This window comes from Anarrhichthys ocellatus, unplaced genomic scaffold (genome assembly GCF_004355925.1).
Source record: "Anarrhichthys ocellatus isolate YVR2014 unplaced genomic scaffold, GSC_Weel_1.0 scaffold9, whole genome shotgun sequence".
Lineage (NCBI taxonomy): Eukaryota > Metazoa > Chordata > Actinopteri > Perciformes > Anarhichadidae > Anarrhichthys > Anarrhichthys ocellatus.
In genome coordinates, this window is record NW_022280039.1 from 9668611 (window position 1) to 9689687 (window position 21077).

Here is a 21077-nt window from a genome sequence, read left to right on the forward strand (position 1 = left end):
ACACACACACACACACACACACACACACACACACACACACACACACATATGCCTTTGAACACGAATGCTAGAACTGAATTTTAGATGATATTATTACATCCCCGCATCAACAGCGTGTGTCAGTATCACAGTGTGCTCTTGGCTTTAGGAGAGGCAGTTTCGTTGCTCCTGAGTTGTTTCTGTGCCCCTTTGCTATGCCAAGTGCTGGAGAGGCGGCGGCTCCAGAGGAGGCTGTCATCGCGCCCCAAAGCTCCGGGCTCAGATGTGGAGCGTAGTGCAGAAAGTGACACCGTCCCGCAGCCCGATGGAGAGCCAGAGGAGGAAGAGGACACGGCCAACCAGAGTGCTGGCAATGAAGAGCCTGTTAAAGAACAAGACCTGCAGGCGCAGGTGTGTTCGTACAACACAAATGACCGGGGTGAATCTGTGTTTTTGCCAGAAAAGCTCTTGGCATTGAATCACTGGCATTTAAGCCCTTGAAATAAGCGCATCCTTGAACTACGCAGAAGTGTGCCCTCATTCGTGTCAGAGCTTGTAATTTAAGTGCCAATAACATACGTAAAGTGTTCATAGCCAAACAATGTGTCCTTTAAAGTGATGCATTTCCCATTAATGTTAAGTTATGCAGTATTTTTCCTTTTTGCAGGATGATCAAGATTTAGCTTTCAGCCAATAGGACAATTATAATACACATTTTCCCTCAATGACGCAAAAGAAAAGATGGAATAGAAATGAAAAAGTGAAATTAAAGATGCAAATGTCGTCTGTTCACATATTAGGATTGAAAGCAGTTAATAAGAGTTTTAATGTCATATGTCATATGTAAATATCAAATCTACAAAAGTAACAGGGAAAGGGCATTACCTCATTGTTATGTCACCTTTTTTTTTACTTGATGTATTCACGAAAACTCTATTCTGATTCAAAGGGTAATCACTGGGAGGTTGGTACACACACACGTTTGTAACAAATGGTCACAGAGGTTATCAGGGACAGGCAGGCGTTTTGGCTCGCTCGCACCCATCATGATAAAAAAAGCTTCCAACAGCACCTGAAAAATTCCTCAAGGTCTAGCAAAGTGGCCGTCAGCCAGACCATATGTCTCTCTGGACTCTCAGCCCATCTCTGTGTTTAGAAAACCTCCAGCACCTGGCCCGCTCACATCTCATTCCCGGCCAAACCTTTTGAAGCTATGCTGCCATCACACGCAGGGAAATACTCTTTTCTCGGGCCTGTGGTGCAACAGTTCTTTCTGTCTGGGGGCAAACAGATTATCTGTCCGTGCTACAAAATTGGGATTTCTGTATTTTACGAAAAGACCGTAGGATTATAGAATATAAAAACTCCAACAACATTTTTTCATAGCCCTACAACCTTTGGCCATCATTTTTTTATTTTTTGTGATAAGATAGCCTTTTGGAGTTTCTACTGACATCTTGCACCAAGCCAAATCCATAAAAAATAACAGCACATTTACTTCAGCGTGCTTCTGTGTCCATCTCTTGGTTTGTATAGCTGGACGCCATGGTGGCAGTGCTGAGCGCGTCCGATGAGGTGGAGCAGCTGGTCCTGAGGAACACGGACCTGACGGACGACCTTCTGCTGAGCCTGGCGAGGGCCCTGAAGAGCAGCCTGTCCGAGGTCACGCTGCTCAACCTCAACCTCAACCTCATTGGCCCATATGGCGCTCACATCCTGCTGGACGTTCTGAGAGCGAAGCCTCAGGTCAGAGGCTTACAGTAAGTCCCGGGCTCCGCTCATCCACAATACCGAATTCAGAAAAAAACATACTGAATAACAAGCAGATCCAGGAACTTAAAAAAAAAAAAAAAATAAAACAACAGACAGTAAAAAAAAGGCAGCTAATCCAAGGCCAGCCTCGTCGTTGCAGAATAAAATCTTCGCCTTTCACTGTTGAATTACACAATCCATCTCTTTTATGTGAATAAGAAATGCCTCAAGTGCCTTACCTCTCTGAGTTATTTTCTTTCCCCCCACGAAACACAGGGAATGTGCAAGAACGTGTCTTTCTGACAGATGTAGAGACTCACAATGCATGCTGACATGTGTGAGATCAAAAGAATAGCGCTGGGTTTAAAGAAGTATATAGATCAACACTTTGGGAAATACGCTGCTGGAGAAGTACATGAGAAGATTAATACCAATCTGTTATATCTCCATTAAATATAAGGCTACCGGTTACTGGTCTCTGCCAAGAAAAAGTCTAACACATAACCCTGAACTGTAGTTTGCTGTTTTTTGTATGGATTCAACCAAGATGAAATGTTGGACTATTCCTTTAGTGTGTGCAGCTGATCAAACATGTCGCTGTAAGGACTAAAAGTATTTGCTGTACAAGGATGAATATCTACGTATGAATTTCAACAATAACCCTGGAGACGGCTTTTCAAACATGTTGACAACTGCTCAAATCTCGAGGCCTTCTTACACCCGACTCAATAACAGGCAAACATCATAAAATATAAAGTAATTTTCCCATGGAGTGTAACGATCCTGAAGCTGCAGAACACACAGATACAAATCACGTATTTGATTCAGTGTGAAAAAGAGAGGATGTTGTAGCTCATAATTTAGATTTCGCACAAGGAAAAACCTATCATGGTGCAAGGACATATGTACCCTTTGAAGTGAGCAGTTCATGGAGGAATCTAAATAAATCCTCCTCTCTTTCTACAGCTTGTTTGGAAACAAACTGCGTGACCATGGAGTGCTGACCCTGTTAAATGGAATAGCCGAGCTGCAGGAGCAGACGGCGAGAGCCGCTGCTGCCATCCAGCAGGCCGTGCTCCTCCCACCGGAGCAGAGCGCGCTTCTGCAGCCCCCCACCGGGTGGAGCTCTTTCGGGTTTTTTGCGCTTTTAGAACTGGATATCGGGGGGAACGGGTTGAGCAGCGACGGGGTAAAAGTGCTAGCGTCATACATGAGGCACCACTCCTATCTGCAGTACTTAGGGCTGGCGCAGACCGGCGGCGCCGATCTGGCGGCGTGGAAGGACCTTTTCGACAGCCTCAGGGGGATCAGCTCGCTGACTCGCATCATCCTGGACGAGAACAACTTGGGAGACCCGGGGGTCAGGCTGCTGGCCGACGTGCTGAGGGAGAACGCGGGTCTGCGGCAGGTGGATCTGGACAGGAACGGCGTCAGCGACGTGGGAGGAAACGACATCATGGGGGCGTTGCTTTGCAGGACGCGCTCCCCGCTGACGCACCTGAGCCTTGAGGAGAACAACATCAGTGCAGGACTCATGAGCAGGATACAGGAGGAGGTAAAATATACATGAATCCTGCTGCGGGAGTGGAAGAATACACCAGCAAACCACGAACACCTACGCAACGTAACAAACAAAGCGCTGACTTGAGAGCTCATAAGATTCCTTGTTTACATTTTGAGGGTTAGAGAGAGGGAGAAAAAAACCCCCGGACTCATTTGACCTTCACACACACAAAGATGTCTTCCTTCCTATAAGTGGGTGGCCCCGCTAACAAATGCTGCATCTTTGTTTAGCCCAAGCAGGTGGTGTAGGAGGCATGTTTGCTTTCGGGCCGCACTGTGGTCTGGATGCGCTTTCAAAGAGATCTCAATGAACTGAGCCTTTCTTCTTTGTGGCGAGGTTTCATCTTCACCTTGAGTATTTCCTTCTTCATCTCCTTCTTCTTCCCACCAGCGTTACCACTCCTAAAACTGATTCCAGCACACTGATCCCTCAGTCATTTTATTGAATAATTTGCTGCCTCCTGAGAAAAATAAAAAGCAGAAACCACAGTGATTCATTCCACCCACAGCATTTACAGGTATTTTGGATGGTTTACCCACGAATCCCCCCCTCCTTCAGTACCCATCAACAGATCCCCTTTCTCCACTTCTTCAAATCAAGAGTTATGGACAGCTAATCTGTGCTACGTCAACTACCCTCATTTTGTCCTTCTTGTCTCTTCATGTGCTAGACAGAGCTTCTATTCAGAACCAAAGCAACGGGGAGGGGGGACGAAAGAGAAAAACTAGGGCAAATTCATATGAATTTCGAGGCCGTCATCTCATTGTTCTATCAACACAGACATTCTGAGAATAACTGTACCTGTGATCAAAGCTTGTCAAAGTGGTAATTATGGTCTCCTCTCAGAGCTGCCAGTAGTGACTGCGCTGAAACCAATCCCTCCATGTTTCATCTGCAGTCTTTGCGGATTCCTTTCCGTGAAACCCCGATAAAGACGTTCTCCGAAGCCCCGGGGAGGATGACAGATAAATGAGACTGGCGCACCTGAAGATTACATCTGCTCCGTCGTATCAGACTGAATAAGCTCTAATTGTGGTGCTGTGGTGGCGTACATTCAAAACTCTGTGCAGCAAAGAAAACATGTCTAATTTAGGATGTTTTATTTTCTGAGGTCAATTCTTGTTGTCTAAATTGTTGTAGATGAGACAGGTAAGATTTTGTTATCAGCACTAAAAAAAAAAAAGAGCCCAAGTTTCTTTCTTTTTGACTACTGAACTTCTAAGATCTCAACAGCCACATTTGTAGTATAGGTTCAGCACAAAACCAAGTGGTACACCATCATGCCTGGCTGAGCACAAGCTGGCAAACAAGAGCCGCACTGTAATTCACCGACTCCTCCGATAAGGCCTCCGTGCTTCTCTGTTACAAGTAAAACTCTGATCAGTGACCCCATTGTCCGTCTGCTAATGTTATCTGGATTTGGCCTGGAACAAATCCTGCTGTGTTACCAGCTTCTTTCAACTGCTCTTCCAAAAAAACACGGGCTTTCAAAACACAGAAGCTCAATCTGTTAGGAATTTACAGGTTTGGTTGAGGGACAGTTTCCCCTTTCAGGGCCTTTGTCGGTTACTGTATCATATCTGCTGCTGCTTTAGCTGTGCTGCAGTATCCACTGTTGTACAGCCCAGAAATAACCAGGCTCATTCGTCAGTTTTAAACTGATAAGAACCGTACCTCTAGTAGCTGAACCGTTAGCTATCCGAATCTTTGTAAAACAAGGTATTTCTCTTTTTTAAACAGCTTTAAACACATCTGGTACACAGGGGTTGAGTTTCAGACAAACGATGCCGTGCTGTGGGAAATATGGAGAGAGGGAAGTCTTGGGAATTCAGTCTCTTGACTGTGACTTAGGGGCAAAAACTAAACAGATGAGGTGAACGATGGTCTTTGTAATCTTGTATTTATGGATAAACTGAGGTAGGTGCAAGTTCAAGTTCATTTTTAGCCTGTCTGTTGGTTGGGCCACCATTTTGATTCACGACAGTCACGGCCAAAATGCTGAACTCCAGATGGGCGACTTCACGGCGACTACTTCCACTTCTTAAATACTGTCTATGCTCCCTACCTTTTAAGTGGTCATAACGTTCAAATATTTGTCCATACCTCCATTGTTTATACTCCTTTAGTCCGTAAGCTTCCACTAATCTTACTGGGTAGAGAGGGTTGTCAGCTAACCGCAATGTCACCGGTTCGATCCTCGGCTGCAACGTGTCCTGTGTTGAAGTGTCCCTGAGCAAGACACTGAACCCCTAACTGCTCCCCAGGCGCCTGCATGGGCAGCCCACTGCTCCCTATAGATGGGTCAAATGCAGAGAATAATTTCTCCACTGTGGGACTAATAAAGGAATGTTTCTTCTTTTCTTCTTCTTCTTAATCAAACTCTTTTAGTGTATCTGTATATGTATAATAAAAACCTCTAAATGGTATCTGGGACAAAACAGCCTTTATTGAGAAAGTGTGGATCAGGATGTGTTTGAATGCGTTTCTTAACGGAGAACCTCGGTACACTGAGGCTTCCATACTGCGTTATTTTCACCACCACCAACATTAACACCCAAGTGTGCTGGGACTGACTGAGTCAGTGTATAACAGGAGGAAATGGATGGGCGGAAGTCCATGTGTGTGTTTGTGGACCTGCTTTCAGGTCACATTTAGAAAGCCAGGTGGTGTTTATGTGGTTACGGAAGCCCCGGGGGCGGCGGACCTCGGTCGGAACAGCAAACCCTCTGCTGGGACCATTTACGTCTGCTCTGTATTAACTGCCGGCACATGCTCATTTGTTTTGTGTAGTAGGTCCAAAATCAGACATCTTTGAGGCCGTTTGTTGTTAATTCAAGACTATTCTTTTTCACATGGAGACTTCAAACATTGTGGCTCGATAAATACGATCACCCTACTGCCAGTTTATGAAAGCTTACCAGGTAACAGCGCTCAAAGGAGACTATGATGTGGTGTTGATTAGCAGCAGTATTCAGATCTTCTAATGTCTCCATCTTCCCAACTGTTACAGGAAGGGAGCAGGAAGTTGATGTTGGCTCACACTTGGTGCACACAGTGTAGAAAGGCCTGGCTGAGGATGAGAGTGAAGGTTTTCTAGATTTGGGGGGATGTAGCACTGTAGCGAGATCTCGTTGTGGGGCCTCACCATAACAGATCTCCCTTTATTGTCCAGAATGGGAGAGAAATTTATAGACTGCATACTGCTGTGACGATGACGCAGGCGAAGCTACAGTTACATTATTAGTACAGTTACGGCTGTATTATATTCTCTGACAGGAAGCACAGCCAACAGCAGCAAAGGACCACAAAATGGGTCACAAAATAAGTATGAGGGGATGATTAATGGGAAGAAGAACAAACAAGAAAGTTTTTCTTTAAAATAAATATTGCCTGGTTATAGTTATATCCACATAGGCTCTAAAAATGATTAAAGTTAAACAATCTCAGAAGGGAAAATCACTCGCAGGTTTACACATAACAAACTCATAATAATGAGTTAAAAGTTGTTTCATTTTAAGTCAAAAAGTTTAGGAGCCACTGATTTAGACCGATATAGGGCACAACAAATCAAGCTGAATGTGGGAATATTAGAGTGAAACTGGAGGAAATTGAAATAATGGAATTCAAGGCAAAGGGCATTATAGTCAGCAAAGAAGGTCCATTATAATAATTATGAGATTAACAGCTTGTGAGTCAAATGCGAAAGCCTTTAAATTCCTCAAATGATAAACAACTGTATATTCAGTGCACTCTGCATTGCCACAACCACTACTGTATGTGACACAGCATCACGATGACGATGAATGAAGAGTTGTAGAGTCTGCTCTATGAACAAAGGAGCATGCTGCTGTTTGACATTTGGCAGAAAGAACAGCTTTTCAATGCGGATTATTCATCGGCGGTTTGATCCTCCGCTCAAATGTCACCACAACAATGCCTCTGACTTGGCAGCAGCGTCGGCCTTTCTGCTGCTCTGCGGGGTGAGGGATTGGCAATAGTTACCACATCTAATGTGGCATTCGGAAAAAGATTCAGACTTTGTGTTCAAGCGCTTTTGCTTTTCAAATGATCATTATTACCACTTTATGGAGAATTAAGAACGAGGAATGAGAATCTTGGTTTACCACATCACTGCGATGTTGTGCTCCATGCTTTGACTTATGATGTGTTGTGAATACGTTGTACGGATGGCTAAAGCAGGAAATGTGTGAACTGCTGCAGCATAACCTAGTGCCTCACATGACTGATGGTTGTAACAGACCTGTGGCCGCAAGGAAAATAACAAAAAAGGTTTACCTAACATGTAGCTTAACCCCAAAACATGTCCTAATATTTTACAAAACACTCAAGAAACAAGTCTATATTAGCAACTCATGATTACTGATGAGTCTCCTTAAAATTGATTAATTAAAAAACTGATAAGAAATTCTATTTACCAGACCGCAGAGTCACAAATTATACAGTTCCCTCCCGAGGCGGCAGAAAATTAAAAACAGAGAGACGCTATTATATCGCTCTAATTTGGACTTACCCAACAAGAATGAACAGCACTTTTCTCTAAATGTCCTGTTGTAATGTATGGAATGGATAATCACAGCGCCGGGCCACGCACTTATTGGATCCAGCTGTGCCTGGACAGAGGTTGCTGCATTCAGCTGGCCCCAAATCCCCAAGACATGGAAGTAAAACAAAAGACTCCGTGTTTATCAGATAAGACCTCCCATAGCTAGAGCAGGACATGAAAGAATACGTGTGCTATTTTCAAAGTTCTTGAGGGCTATTATTAAAGTAGAAAAGAGAGAGATAACCTAAAATGATCGTAATCAGTTTGTTTTTTTAAAGGATTAAATCTCCACTTGGTCTCCACATTTGACTGTGCACAGTCAAATGTGTCTCATAAATAGTGTGACTGCTCTTTAAACTGAAGATGGTTTATATACAGATGGTATGGGGATACTGGTTACAATGACTGCCTGTCTGCAGGAAAATCCTCCAATTTCCTGCAGACACTGAACTTCTAATATCCATCGTTATGTCGGAGTATACAGGCCAGCTGACTTCCATTACCCACCGCTGGTCTGGAGTAGAAACAGTCACAGGGCCTATCCACACCTGTCGCTGGTTATAGACGTGGTCCAGGATGGCAGTCATATGTGATGAGTGGAAGAAATGCAACTCATAAAACACTAATACAAAAACTTGCCCCCAGATGTCTTTCAACAAAATGTACTCTTTAATTTCTCTTTCCACCAGAGCTCATTCAGGGCTTCCATGAAACAGGGTTTTGGCCTCGATAGAGAAAATCTCTGATGGAGACTAGAGGAAAGTCGTTGCTCGAAGGAGACCGAACGAAGGAGACCGAACTGCTGTCAGGGAGGAAATCGGTCATAAAATTGGGGCGCTCTTGCCGTCAGCTGCAGCATCCCAATATAATCAGACTACAAACACGTCCATATCTCGGAAGACTCAACATAACGATTACATACGTTCGTTTGAAGTAAATCCACACTGACCTGTCGGTATACTCACAGTAGACTTTATAAAATATGGACCTACTCTCTGTGATGTCACCCATGGACCATGGTGTCTGCCCCGTTTCCAATGACGGCTTTCTCAGATGGTTCTGAGTATCAAACCGTCTGGTGGGTCAGGTTAACACACTACCAGTGTAAGAACGTCCGGTTGTGGTTTTACGGGGAGGTAAATGCCAGACTGTTTTTCACTTGGCCGTGAGCAGTGACTTCCTCACTCCCCTTAAAGCCACAATATATCATCTTTACACTTTGGCTTGTAAACGGATTTAAGAAATGTGTTAATTAGTAAGCTTTAGGTGCTGGTAGGCAGATTTAGTTTCTTCTGGACAGAGCCAGTCTAGCTGTTTCCCCCTGTTTCCAGTGTTTATGCTAAGCTACGCTAACCAACGCGCAGAGGAGACTGGTGTCAATCTTGTCATTCTCTTGCAGAGAGCGAATAAGCTTACTTCCCCAAATATCTACAACCACTCCTTTAAACCCATAAAGTGTCTTCCCTGGTATGTCTTCAAGAACACTTTTCAGTCCCTGGGCCACAGTTTGAGAACCGCTTCCGTAGGCTGCTGCAATAATCATTACCAACCCCATGAAACTTAACACCCCAGATTGGAGATCTTCCTCTCTGCACTCTTCCACGGGCCGTGAGGACATTGCCCTTCTTGTCCGTGAACTGAAACTCGTGGTAACAGAAAGCCCACATCCGACGTAGCTCGGACAGGTACATAGGAAGTGCTCTTTCAAGGTGGTGAGCTCCCTTCCTTCCTGGCCCTGAGAGGACGAGCTGAGAGGGGGCTCTGTGTGAGGGACGAGGGATCCAGTTGCAGGCAGCTGAATCGGCGCTCTGTTGGGTCTCCCCTGGACACTGTCACAGCGTGTTTGCTGAAGGCGGGTCAATGAGGACTTTCTTTGGCAGAGGAATTTCACAGCACTCAACAGCACACAGACACACACACACACACACACACACACACACACACACACACACACACACACACTGGAACCAGCGCAGGTCTGCAACCCAGATCTCTGGTGAGAACGGAAGTGGATGATGTGAAGAAAGGCTGTCACAAAAAGCTGGTCCATTGGTTTAACTTTTCACTTGATGAAATGAATTGGTCATTTGTTACAGCTGAAAATATGTCAATCATAGTATACCGTAGTTTGGTAGAACTTAGTACAAACAATCAGAGTGTTAACACTGGAAATCGTCATCTGTCAAACTGATTATACTGTAAAAGATAAGATAATAAGATATACCACAACTGTCAAAAGAAATTGAATTTATTTCAGAAAGACAGTTTATTGGTGATGTGATTATATGGAGGTTATTTGTTGTGATTGGGACTCACTTACACTGTCCGTAGTCATTTAGAAACAGTTGCCATTACATGGTTTGTCCACAGGAGAGCACTAACTAATTTGACAAAACAATCTCAACTCAAGGTCCACTTACTTGCTTGCTGTAGAAGCCTTTTGACCACATCACAAGGTTTTCATCAGCAGAGTTTGCTGGGTTGGTACTGTAGGTATTCAAACATAAAACATTTGGAGGATTTCTCGGCCATGTTGTTGATATAGCTGAGGTTGTGATGTGTGGCACAGACAACTAAGCAAACCCTGATCTTCTAAAAAAAATGTAAAAATTCTTGCTGCAGCCCAGAAAAATCTCCAAATGCCAAATAAAAGTGCTCGTGGCTGACAGATGCACATTTATCCGTTTAATTATTAACACAAGTGCCAGCTGACTGACCAGCATCATATAAACATAAACACATGCATTCCTGGTTCCTGCTTCTTCCCCTCCAAAAAAGACTCACCTTGAGCTGAAGGGGCTGCAGCGTCTCTGCTACAAATAGGTTTCCCTCGATGTCAGCTGAGGGCGACAGAGGGAGGTGTTCCCCCTCTCCCGGTGCTCAAGATTTTCCTCAGTCCACAATAAACTTTCATTTTGGGGAAGTCGACACACACTCACGCACACACACATACACACACACACACACACACACACACACACAACGGCGGCCGTCGTCTTGTCCTGCAACGGTTCGCTGGGAAAGCTGCACTAGATTTGACTTGAGGTTCATTGTACTTTAGAAAACGCGCAAAAGGAAGACGGAACAAACATCGGAAGCGCACAGGTGGAGCTCTCCGGAGCGTCCTTTTTTAAATTCTTTTTAAAATTCATCTTCTGGAAGGAGACTACAGGGACAAGAGGAGACAAGACAATGACAGAAAGCAGTCTAATAACGGCTGGTTATTCCCGGAGTGTTTGCACCTGGAATGGAAAAACTTTATCTGCCTCGTCCGGACTGTTGTAAAAACTCCCAAGAAAGAATGAAGTAACCGCAATGGAGCCGGACAATGCCCCGCACTCCGAACTCAAAAGCGCTGGAGTCGGGGGGTGAGTCGATACATTTTTAAGTCATCCTTAAATTGCTATTTTTGTCTCCCTGTCTTGTTTTGTTTAATACAGGTTTAATATGAAGTCATGTGCTCTTGGACATCACAGCCTGCGTCTGAATTAACGTCCATTTGACAGCGTTTTTCATGTTAGGATGCAAGTAGCATTGATATAAGTTGTGCTATTTTACACATGTTTAAGATACTGAGAAATAACATGTTCATATTCAAAAAATGAGTCCGTTTTAAACTTGAACGCCTGTACTTTTTAATAAGTTGCAGGATAGCTTATGGAAACACATTTCTGCTCTTTAGACAGTCCATTGTAGCCTGCTGGACTGTTCTTGAAGCTGTGTCTTTTGCAGCTTGTACTAGACTGAGCTGCCAAGCGATCTGGGACTGATTTGAGGGAGATGTATGAGAGGAGGAGACAGTCTTCTCCTCCCCCCCCCTTTCTCCCCTCCCAGCTGTGCATCTCACTCAGCTGGTTGGCCCAGCTGTCCCAATGGGAGGGGAAATAAAAGTCAAAATGTTGCATCATACAACCACTGCTGGACATATGAGAGACTTGATCACAAACTGCATCCCCCTCCTTCCTCTTCTTTGCTGATGTCAGTGTGAGGGCAGTGGATGGGTCGTAAAGAGGAGGGAGGGAAACTTTTAAAAGCTCCAACAGACAGTCAGTGTGTCAGTGGTTGACCAGTGGCTTCCCGCTGCTCTCTGGGAAACCACAAATGTAATAGATTTCCCGTGAGTGCGTTCATTATGGCACTTGTCACTGAGCCCGGTTCACTTCAAACATCGCTTGCTCAACAGGCGTCCGGTTTCACGTAGTGCATACGACCAAAACATCAGCTCCGAGAGTGTAAAAAAACCTTGGTCCTAGTAGCGATTAGTTCACACTCAACACCTTCAGAGACACATTATCTTCACGAAAGAGCAATCAACACTCCTGTCTCCAGAAAAAAAAATGTCTCAAGAAAAATCCATGGTGTAAAATTAGCTGTTTATTGGTTGACATGAGATGATAAATGTCACAGTTGCCATGTAAAAACAGTCGGTCTAATTACAGTTGAAGGCTTACATGGTCTTTTATGGGTTTACTTTTTTAAAACCTGCAGTTAGAAAGTGCATAATATACGAGCTGTAATAAAGGCGGTTTGTCTCAGTTATTGAACGGTTCTCATGTTGAAGATCACATACAGCATTGATATATGAGTTCTGTTACCTTAGTCTCTATATCTTTCACTTGGCATTTGTCAGAGGTGCACTCACCCAGCCCCAGCTTATCTGGAGGTCAGCCGTTAAGGTAAGACAAAGCTTGTTGTCTTGAAGCAGATGTTTGTCTCTGATCAAAGTGTCACATCGGATCAGATCTGTATACAGGAGTTGATAGAAACTGAGTGTCGAGCATTTTAGTTTGTCAACTACCTCGGACTGTGTTATGTTGATCAGGGACATTACACAAAGATCATTAACATGATATGAAAAAAGAGGTAATGGAATGAGCAGGTTTTAGTATTTGCTATTTTCCGCCCGTAGTTCCTGAACAGGTAGAAAAACAATTCTGCAACTTTTGATTCAATGTCGCCACAGATTATGCAGATGCAAAGATTATCTTGCTTTTCTTTGTTTCATGTGACTATGAATAATTGAATAATTGAATAAATGAATGAATAATTGGATAAATAAATGATAGCATTAAGCTTCTGATCACAACAAGTAAGAAAATGAAGGACAACATTTCAGGGCTCTGGTTACCTTTTTTATGGGAAATGATCATTCCTCTTGGCATTTTAGAGACCAAACAATCAAAACATACTTGAAAGATTTATGAATTTGTAAAGACAAATATTATTTGTGCCTTGATTATCTGCCATATTACATTGTATTTCTAACCTCTTTGTCTTCCTCTTCAGGAGAATTCTGATTCTTTGGACTATACTCTGTTGCACCTGCTCTCTACGGCTCGCACAGGCACAAGGTAAGCAAACATGCAAACACATTTCTGAGCAGACAGTGTCACAAATGTGCCTCCCAGACTGTGAAGATAAACTATGTCACATTGTCATTATATGAACTGGTATGGAACACAGAATGGATAAAGAACGTGAAAATATCCACCGTAAGTAATTACATCGCCCAGCGCGGGCCCCTTGTTTATCCAGGGATTATCCCAGACCGATGTGATCAGCATCACTGTTTTCCATTAACAGCTTGGTCAGCCGTATCTCTGTCAGCATCACTGTTTGATTTGTCAAGGCCAAAAAACTGATTCAATATTGTTCACTCTTCCCTGGAAAATATTTTAAGCCTTTGTAGGAGATGGGCCGCTCTTTTCCGCCCTTGTCCCGTGGAAGTGGATGTTGTGTACCGAACACTTGAACTGGATTTAGTTTGTAACTGTAGACAAAACCCCCGGCTTAAGATTCATGGAATTTTTTTATTCCGTGCAAATTGAGCACGAGGTGCATCGCACTCTGCTCTCACGACATCCCATACTCTCAGCAGGAACATAAGAAACTAGCTTAAAGTAGGGCATTCTTTGTACATGAACGCAATGTGAAATGTATTTTAGAATGATGCAATTTCTAAATTGCTTTGGACATTTATTTTGTTAGATGTAATTGGAAATGGCTCAGTCGAAGTCTCTTAACCCAAACAAGCCTCACACCTCTTTCTGATGCCTTAAATATATGATAGTAAAAGTTTCCGAGGTTTTACATGGCCCGTCTAGCCTGATTCCCAAAGTTTCCTCTGCTAAGTTGAAGTGCACTCTTTTCTCACGTTGACACACTTTCAGCCGAGCCTTGATGTCTGCTGCACTCAGCTTTCTGTTACACTATTTAAAGACCCTTGTGAGCATGCTTTTGTCTGATTTCGCTGTCAGTCAAAATCTACCAGATCTCACTCAATCAGAGCTCTCTTCAGTTTCTAGATAGATGCCCTTTGATAACGTGAACCACTGCGCTCCTCAATGTGAACAGTTTCTGGCAATTTTCTCTATAACTCTACCTGCATCAGTTAGTTGATATTTTCCTCCAATGATGACTGCTGAGTGTCTAGAGACACAAAAACACTTTTATACGCAGGGATGTGTTCTCATATTCGAATGAAATGTGCCATATAAAAACCTGCACAGTGTTCTGCATCATTTGTAGGATAAATACTGTGTTGTCTACATAGTACGCAGTGAAAATCATGCGTATGGAAAGTGACTCCAATCACAAGCCATGGATTCGTTTAGTTTAGTGCTGTACACTTTCCTCTGCAGTGACATGAGTCACTGCTTCTACGTCTTGACCTCAGACTGCAGAAAGAGACTCAACTGTCGATGTGCGCAGGCTTTTCAATGTTAGTCTTTTTGCACAGTTACCATAGCTACACACACTTAATATTCCCTACACATTTACCTCGAGGTCAGCCACAGTGCAGCATCCAAACCGTAGATATGTAATACTTGCTCTCCCGGTAACGGCTCACATATCAGTGCTGGGAACAAAGTGTAAAAACAGACGATCACCAACGTTTCGACATGACAGTCTTCTTCGGGGTATAGAGTAGAGCTGGGAATCAAACCAGCAACCCCTATGGTTACTGGTTAACCCCCCCACACACACACACCTCGACCTTGGTACCAATCTAGGCAGAAAGCGGTAATTCATATGTAATAAGACAAAGGCTTACACCCTTTTAGGAATGTACTACATTTGTGATTTCCGATTGTTCTCGGGTCAATTTGAATGTGATATGGGAAAAGATAATCATTTCTGCTGCTCAGAGGATGCATTAATGCAGAATCAGGGGTCAACAATTCACTCCCTGTTTCTTGAGAAACAGTGTAACCGTAAAAAAAACATCTTTGGACACAGAGTTCTTGGAGTTTATTTAGTTGTATTAAGTTGCCAGCGCTTTTCCTAAATTATAAAAAAAAGACAAGGTGTCAAAGTTGAAGCTGCGGGAATGTTGGGTCTGCATTGCCGGCCTACTAATATCTGAAATGCATTAGTCCGTGCACGTGCCAGCTTTGTGAGAAAAGTCGTGTTCTCCAGCTTTGCTTTGTCTCCAGCATGTGTTGCAAGCTCGGTTCTCGGTTGGTGTTTTTCTCACCTCACCGGGAGGTCATGAAGAAGCCGTAGGCGGCCTGCCATCTACCCGCTAAGATTTAGATATCCAGAGTAAGCCCTGAAAGCAGATCACAAATCACACAGAGATAGAACAATTTATCTTTTCCTCATACCATATTAGCAATTCCAATGAGTGCTATATGGGAGAATTCAGCTGAAGAGTTTCTCTGTTTCTGTTTGATGTTTCTTTTCCGTGTGTGGGTTTTTCAATGGAGCTGACCTCCCACTGTCTGCACACACTGAGCAGAGCCTCCCTCCCGAACATGTCTAGTGTCTACATGCTTGTTCCTCCTCTGCTGAGCCGTGATACATCATTTAGCAGTTCATTTCAGTCTCGCACACATTTGTTTTGTATTAGTCTGGAAGAGGACTGATAGTTGAGCTCTATATATTATCTTTTAGCTTTCTTTATTAATGTACTGTACTCAGGATATGCTGATTGGCTGGGGATCAATTCTTCTTTCTTTTCCAACGTTACTAAACTAAACAGAACACTTTTGTTTGACATCACTGATGACTTGCACCGGTGCCCAAGGATAGACAACAGGACGGTTATTGGAACATTTCCAGTCTGTTATGATGTTTGAACCAAAAACAGATCCGACTCAATGTTTTAGTTACAAAAATAGTGTCTTAGATTTCGCATAACCTTGGTGTTTTTGTTTCAGAGGTTCTCTTTTGGGGGTGTTGGCACCAACGTGGGTTAAAGGGCTTTTAAAGGACATCATTCTTTTTGGAGCTGAGAGTTAATTTAAAGTAGTGATGCACAGTATGTATTATTCTCAGCCGCTACCAATACTCCTTAATTATCTGCATCTCATGGCAGATACCGATAACCGATAATGTCACATTTTTGTATTTTAAAAAGAAGTATTTGCATATATTGTTAAATAGGTGCACAATATGAGCAGGGATGTGACCAATGAAAATGATTTGGCTTCTTATCATCAGCAGATTATTTATTGGCTGTAGTTTAATTATCGGAATAATACATAATAATATAAAATCGTTGGCCGATAATTGATCACGCCTCCTATATATATATATATATATATATCGTGCGTCCCTTAATGAGAAGTTAATACAATTATTTTTTTTCTCTGATTTTAACTTTACTTCTTGTGAAATACAAAACAGTGTCAAATCGGTATCACAACCAGCGTGCTATCTTCTCTCTGTGCACGCTGTAATGCTCGGTCACCAGCAGACAATGAGATGCTTGTAGTTGAAAAGGCTCATAATCACTGTTGCTGAAAAATGTGCATTCATTGTAAAGAATGCTCTTGAAATAAAGGCTGCAAAATGTGGATTTAATTAAATCCTCACACAGAGCTGTGGATCCAATTAGGAGCAATATACAGTACACACTGTAATGTGTGAAAATGGCCCACACTCTCCTCCCATGAGATGCAAGTAGCAATTAAAACCCGCAGAAAACACTGCAGCATGTTTTTATGGGCCCCCATCAGAGCGATCGTCCTTAATCAACAGATAGCACCAGATGAAGTCAGATGGCTTCTCTGTCTCCGCACTAATACGTGTCTTGAAACCCCAACACTGTCCTCTCCAGGGATCCGTTCAGCCTCCGCTTCCCAAGATCCTTCTAATTAACACTGATGTAACGATTACATAATTTGCGGCAATCACCAGAACTGGAGGTTGATGTGTGGCCCGAACGGAAATTGTATGCAGCCTTTTTAAATTGCTTTTGCCGCAGGATTTCCATCAGTCTGACTTTAAACTCGTGAACTCCCAGCTTGGCTTCACAACATAATTATCCCTTATATTACTGCACTTTTTGTTTTTATTAAGTGCATGTATGAAGTTAAATGTGTTAAGCAATTAGCCTTTTCTGTGTTACTTTTGATTTTGACATTTATATGTTGTAATCGTTTTCCTTTTCATGAGCTTCTGTGAAGCCCTTTGTGGACTGGCCCTTTTATCAAAGTAGTAAATTACAGTCATTTCAAAATAAAGGCATCTTTGGGTGTCTACAACCTAAGAGTCACTGACTTCTCTCCCCTGTTTCTCTCAAGATGTGGATGTTCTGCAGCAGCTCGGGCTTTCTGGGCGAAGATCATCGTCGGGCGCGCAACCCATCCCTAACGGCATCATCCCCTTCAAGTCCGGAGTCATCCTCACCCCGAGGGCCCGCATCCAGGCGCCTCTGCACACCGTCATCCCTGCTTCCTACAGCACCGCCAATCTCTCCCTGATCCTCAGCCTGTCGGTCCATCGCGTCAACGGCGCCTTCCTTTTCTCCGTTCTGTCCAAGAAAAGGAAAGTGCAGCTCGGAGTGCAGTTCTTGCAGGGTAAGATCCTGGTACGCGTGGGGCAGAGGAGCTCTGTGATCTTCGACTACGACGTCCACGATGGCCAGTGGCACAGTCTGGCTTTGGATATCCGAGGCCGCCGGGTTTCCTTACACACTTCTTGTGGAGAGAGAAGCATCCACGCGGATTTGCGTTCAAAAAAAGAGGCGGCTCTGGATGTGGAGGGCTCTTTCCTGCTGGGCAAAATGAACCACAACTCGGTGTCGTTTGAAGGCGCCGTCTGTCAGTTTGACATTTATCCTTCTGCTGAGGCAGCTCATAACTATTGTGATTACATTAAGAAACAATGCAGAGAAGCCGACACGTATCGGCCCGTGTTTCCACCCCTGCTACCTCTAATTTCCACGGACCCAAACATCACCGTCTCTCGCATTACTCAACCGTCGTTGGAGGAGATATCCAAAAAGACAGACGGCTTGTCAATGCTGAACAAAACATCTGCATATCAAACTGTGAGCGCTCCAAAACCTGGCGCTGTGTCTGTTTCTCAGCTGGTTCTTCCAGAGTTGGAAAGTCTGTTTGATTTTCCCAAACCAACTTCACATAGCAGTGGCATAAGGAACACAAAGTACGGCGATACTAATTCTCAAAAACCTTTTGGCGAAAGAATGGATTTACCCGCTTCCACCCGACCGACCGAGCAGCGGCCAAACCTCCACGCCGCTTTCACGCAGGGGCCTCCTCCAAACGCCTATCTTCACCAGGAAGACCCGTCGACCACAGAAGCTCCAAAGACACCTGAGCCAAAAGTGACCAGTGTGCAGGATGTCGAACCCACCTCACTGGTTCCAATCACTACAGCTGCAACAGATGGCTTCCAAATATTTCTCCTGGATGCAACCCAGTTCTCACTGCTGGACGGACCACCTGGACAAAAGGGAGAACCAGGACCGTCGGTGAGTCTGCAAGCTCCACTCGAACACAACACATGTTTTGCATGTTCATTTGTTTATCAGGCCTTCGAGCCACAACATGTGATTCTTTGTGCAGGAACATTTATCTTAAGACTTGGTGGTTTAGTGTTTTATTTTATGAATGAATATCTTGTGAAATAGGGGGTTTGAATTATAATACATGCATGTTTTACCTTTTGACCGCCATATTTCAATGCTTTCGACCAATTTAAATGGATTACAATGATATAGAAGTTTCATACAGCTTGTTATTTGAATGTGTCTTTCTTTGATGTCCAGAACATCTGCTGGTTATCAGTACTAGCAGTAACCAAGCATAGCATCCCTGAAATGTTTGCTTATTTGACAATAGTGTGTTGGTGTGTTCTCTGGCTCCGTCTAATTGTTGGCGATTAATGTGTGATTTCCTTTTTAGCAGCAGTGGTAGAAATACTCTGTCATTTTGTGTTAGTGTTCGTCTGAGCGGAGGAGCTGGCGCTGAGGTGTTAGATTCCTCTGAGAGAAAGTGTGACTGCTCAGAGAATGGATACTTTTAAAGTAGGGTCAAAGGTAAAAAAAAGAAAGAAAGGAGAAAGCACTTGCGCACAATTAACCATTAAGGGTAAGAATATAAAGGGTTACTCCATGTGAAGGCAGTGCTTTATCCCGTTATTTAAAGCTGTAGTATTTTCCCAATTTTTCCCCCACCACAAACTTTTTTGGTAAGAGTGACTTTACAACTTTCATAAAGACAGAAAATATGTGACTGTAACTGACAGGCTTTGGTGTTGACCCTGCATGGAGTATTACATTTTAAAACACATATTCTGGATTTGCATGTCTGTAAAAGAAACATGAGACCTACCAGGCTATTGCTCACATCACACTACACGCCTGCGGGTTAAAATGCGAGAAGTGAAAAAATACTAATGAGGTGAACATCATTAGATCAGCTTGAGTTCTTTAATCCATAGCAAAGTGTTGGCGGGAAATGTGGTCCAAATCTTGTCATTGATCAACAAGTGTTGACTGTAGACTGTATTCATATTGAGCATATGGTCCCGTCAGACACTGATCCTCTGTTGAACGCACGATGGTTACCCACATTTTCCATTGTTAAAAGGACTTCTCCGTCTTGTTTTGGGTAATGTCTGACCGAAAAGAATGTTTTAAGTAAAGCTCTGCTGCTTTGGCAGCGAGGGAAACCACAGCGCTGCATATGCCAGAAGTCCTGAAACCGATCTGTCCCTGGCGTATGGTAAAGGCTCTCTTCCTGAGGGCTTTCACCATTCTACTAGTATGAAGTCTAAACAGATTGCTGAGTCAGGTATAGAGTATAATATTGTCCTTGAACCATTTTAGTGATGACTGGAAGACATATTTCAACCCCATTTACTGGGATGAGGATTGGCGTTAGTGGGCCATGGTCTCTTTTAAGAAGTCATAAGTTACAACTGCTCACAAGTGTCTACTGCACTTTTCTTTTTTTTAAAGACAACATGACCGCTCTGATAGATAACATGAGTGCTGATGAATTATTCAACAGGCCTAAGCTCTGAAGAGTTGAGGATCAAAATTGATGGCCAGATAATGAAGTGATGTCTTCAGTCTGATGGAGGGGTTCTTTAAAGAAGACATTGTGGGGTTCCTGTTGGCTGTCAACACATTGATCAGCAGCAGAATTGCATCTTGTTAGAGATGCACAGATCTGATACGCCGTGTCGTTATCCTCGCAGACACTGACTTAATTAATTAACCAGTTCTGCTATCAGCCAGACGTGACTAATCCACAAGTAAATGTAGTTTCTGTGTCAATGTCATTCTAACATTCAGTATTTCCGTTACAGATATTCAGTCATAGCTACCCGCTGCCCCTCTTTCTAGTGCCACAGGCCTAACGTTACATCAGTTTAAAAGTTCCAATACTTTAAGCAGTGAGCTATACAGGCTTTTGATTAGGGCTGTAAATCACGAGTTTAATCACAATACCTTTTTATATCTTTTTTTCCAGCCATATGATATTTGCTGATATTACAAAGTCTGTCATGATACATGAAATATTGCTTAACTTCCGTAAAGACGTGAGCTCCAGCTCTCTCTTTTGGCCCTCCCCAGCAGGGCCTGCAGCTCAAACAGCTTATCATGTGTGTGGACAGCCTGGTGGTTGGAGTCTAAAGAGTCTGAAGGTTGCTGAAAGCATGTTGGCTTTTCAGAGCGTATGCTAGCTGAAAGAGTATAATTATAGCCGTTGCTCCTGTCCAAGTCAAGACAAAAGTGCTCTATACATCTGACATTATTACAGTAGCCCAATTTCAGCCGGACTGCCTAGGGACGTTTCCTTTTCCTCTGTCTTTAACCTTCTGGAGCCATGGGAATGTAAGGAACAATCAAACATCTCAAAGCAAACTCAGCTTCCTCAGATTGACCCCTCATTGGATTCGACCTTTCAGAGCTTTGCCAATCCATGGATGAAATTGTTTTAAAGCTATAGCTAATGC

General features: G+C 43.4%; 1 protein-coding gene across 2 annotated transcripts in view; it reads left to right on the top strand.

Annotated features, from left to right (window-relative positions):
• Positions 1-21077, top strand: part of LOC116384753 (collagen alpha-1(XXVII) chain B-like) — a 75663-nt gene that overhangs the window by 5349 nt on the left and 49237 nt on the right. The window contains exons 8-11 of one of the 2 annotated variants that reach the window (XM_031849695.1): positions 203-390; positions 1516-1739; positions 13146-13210; positions 17390-18582. In XM_031849695.1, the coding sequence (XP_031705555.1) occupies positions 203-390; positions 1516-1739; positions 13146-13210; positions 17390-18582 (1670 nt within the window). Of the gene's footprint in view, positions 1-202; positions 391-1515; positions 1740-5596; positions 11228-13145; positions 13211-17389; positions 18583-21077 lie in introns of those variants that run through there. The other variant, XM_031849696.1, reaches the window with a different exon arrangement.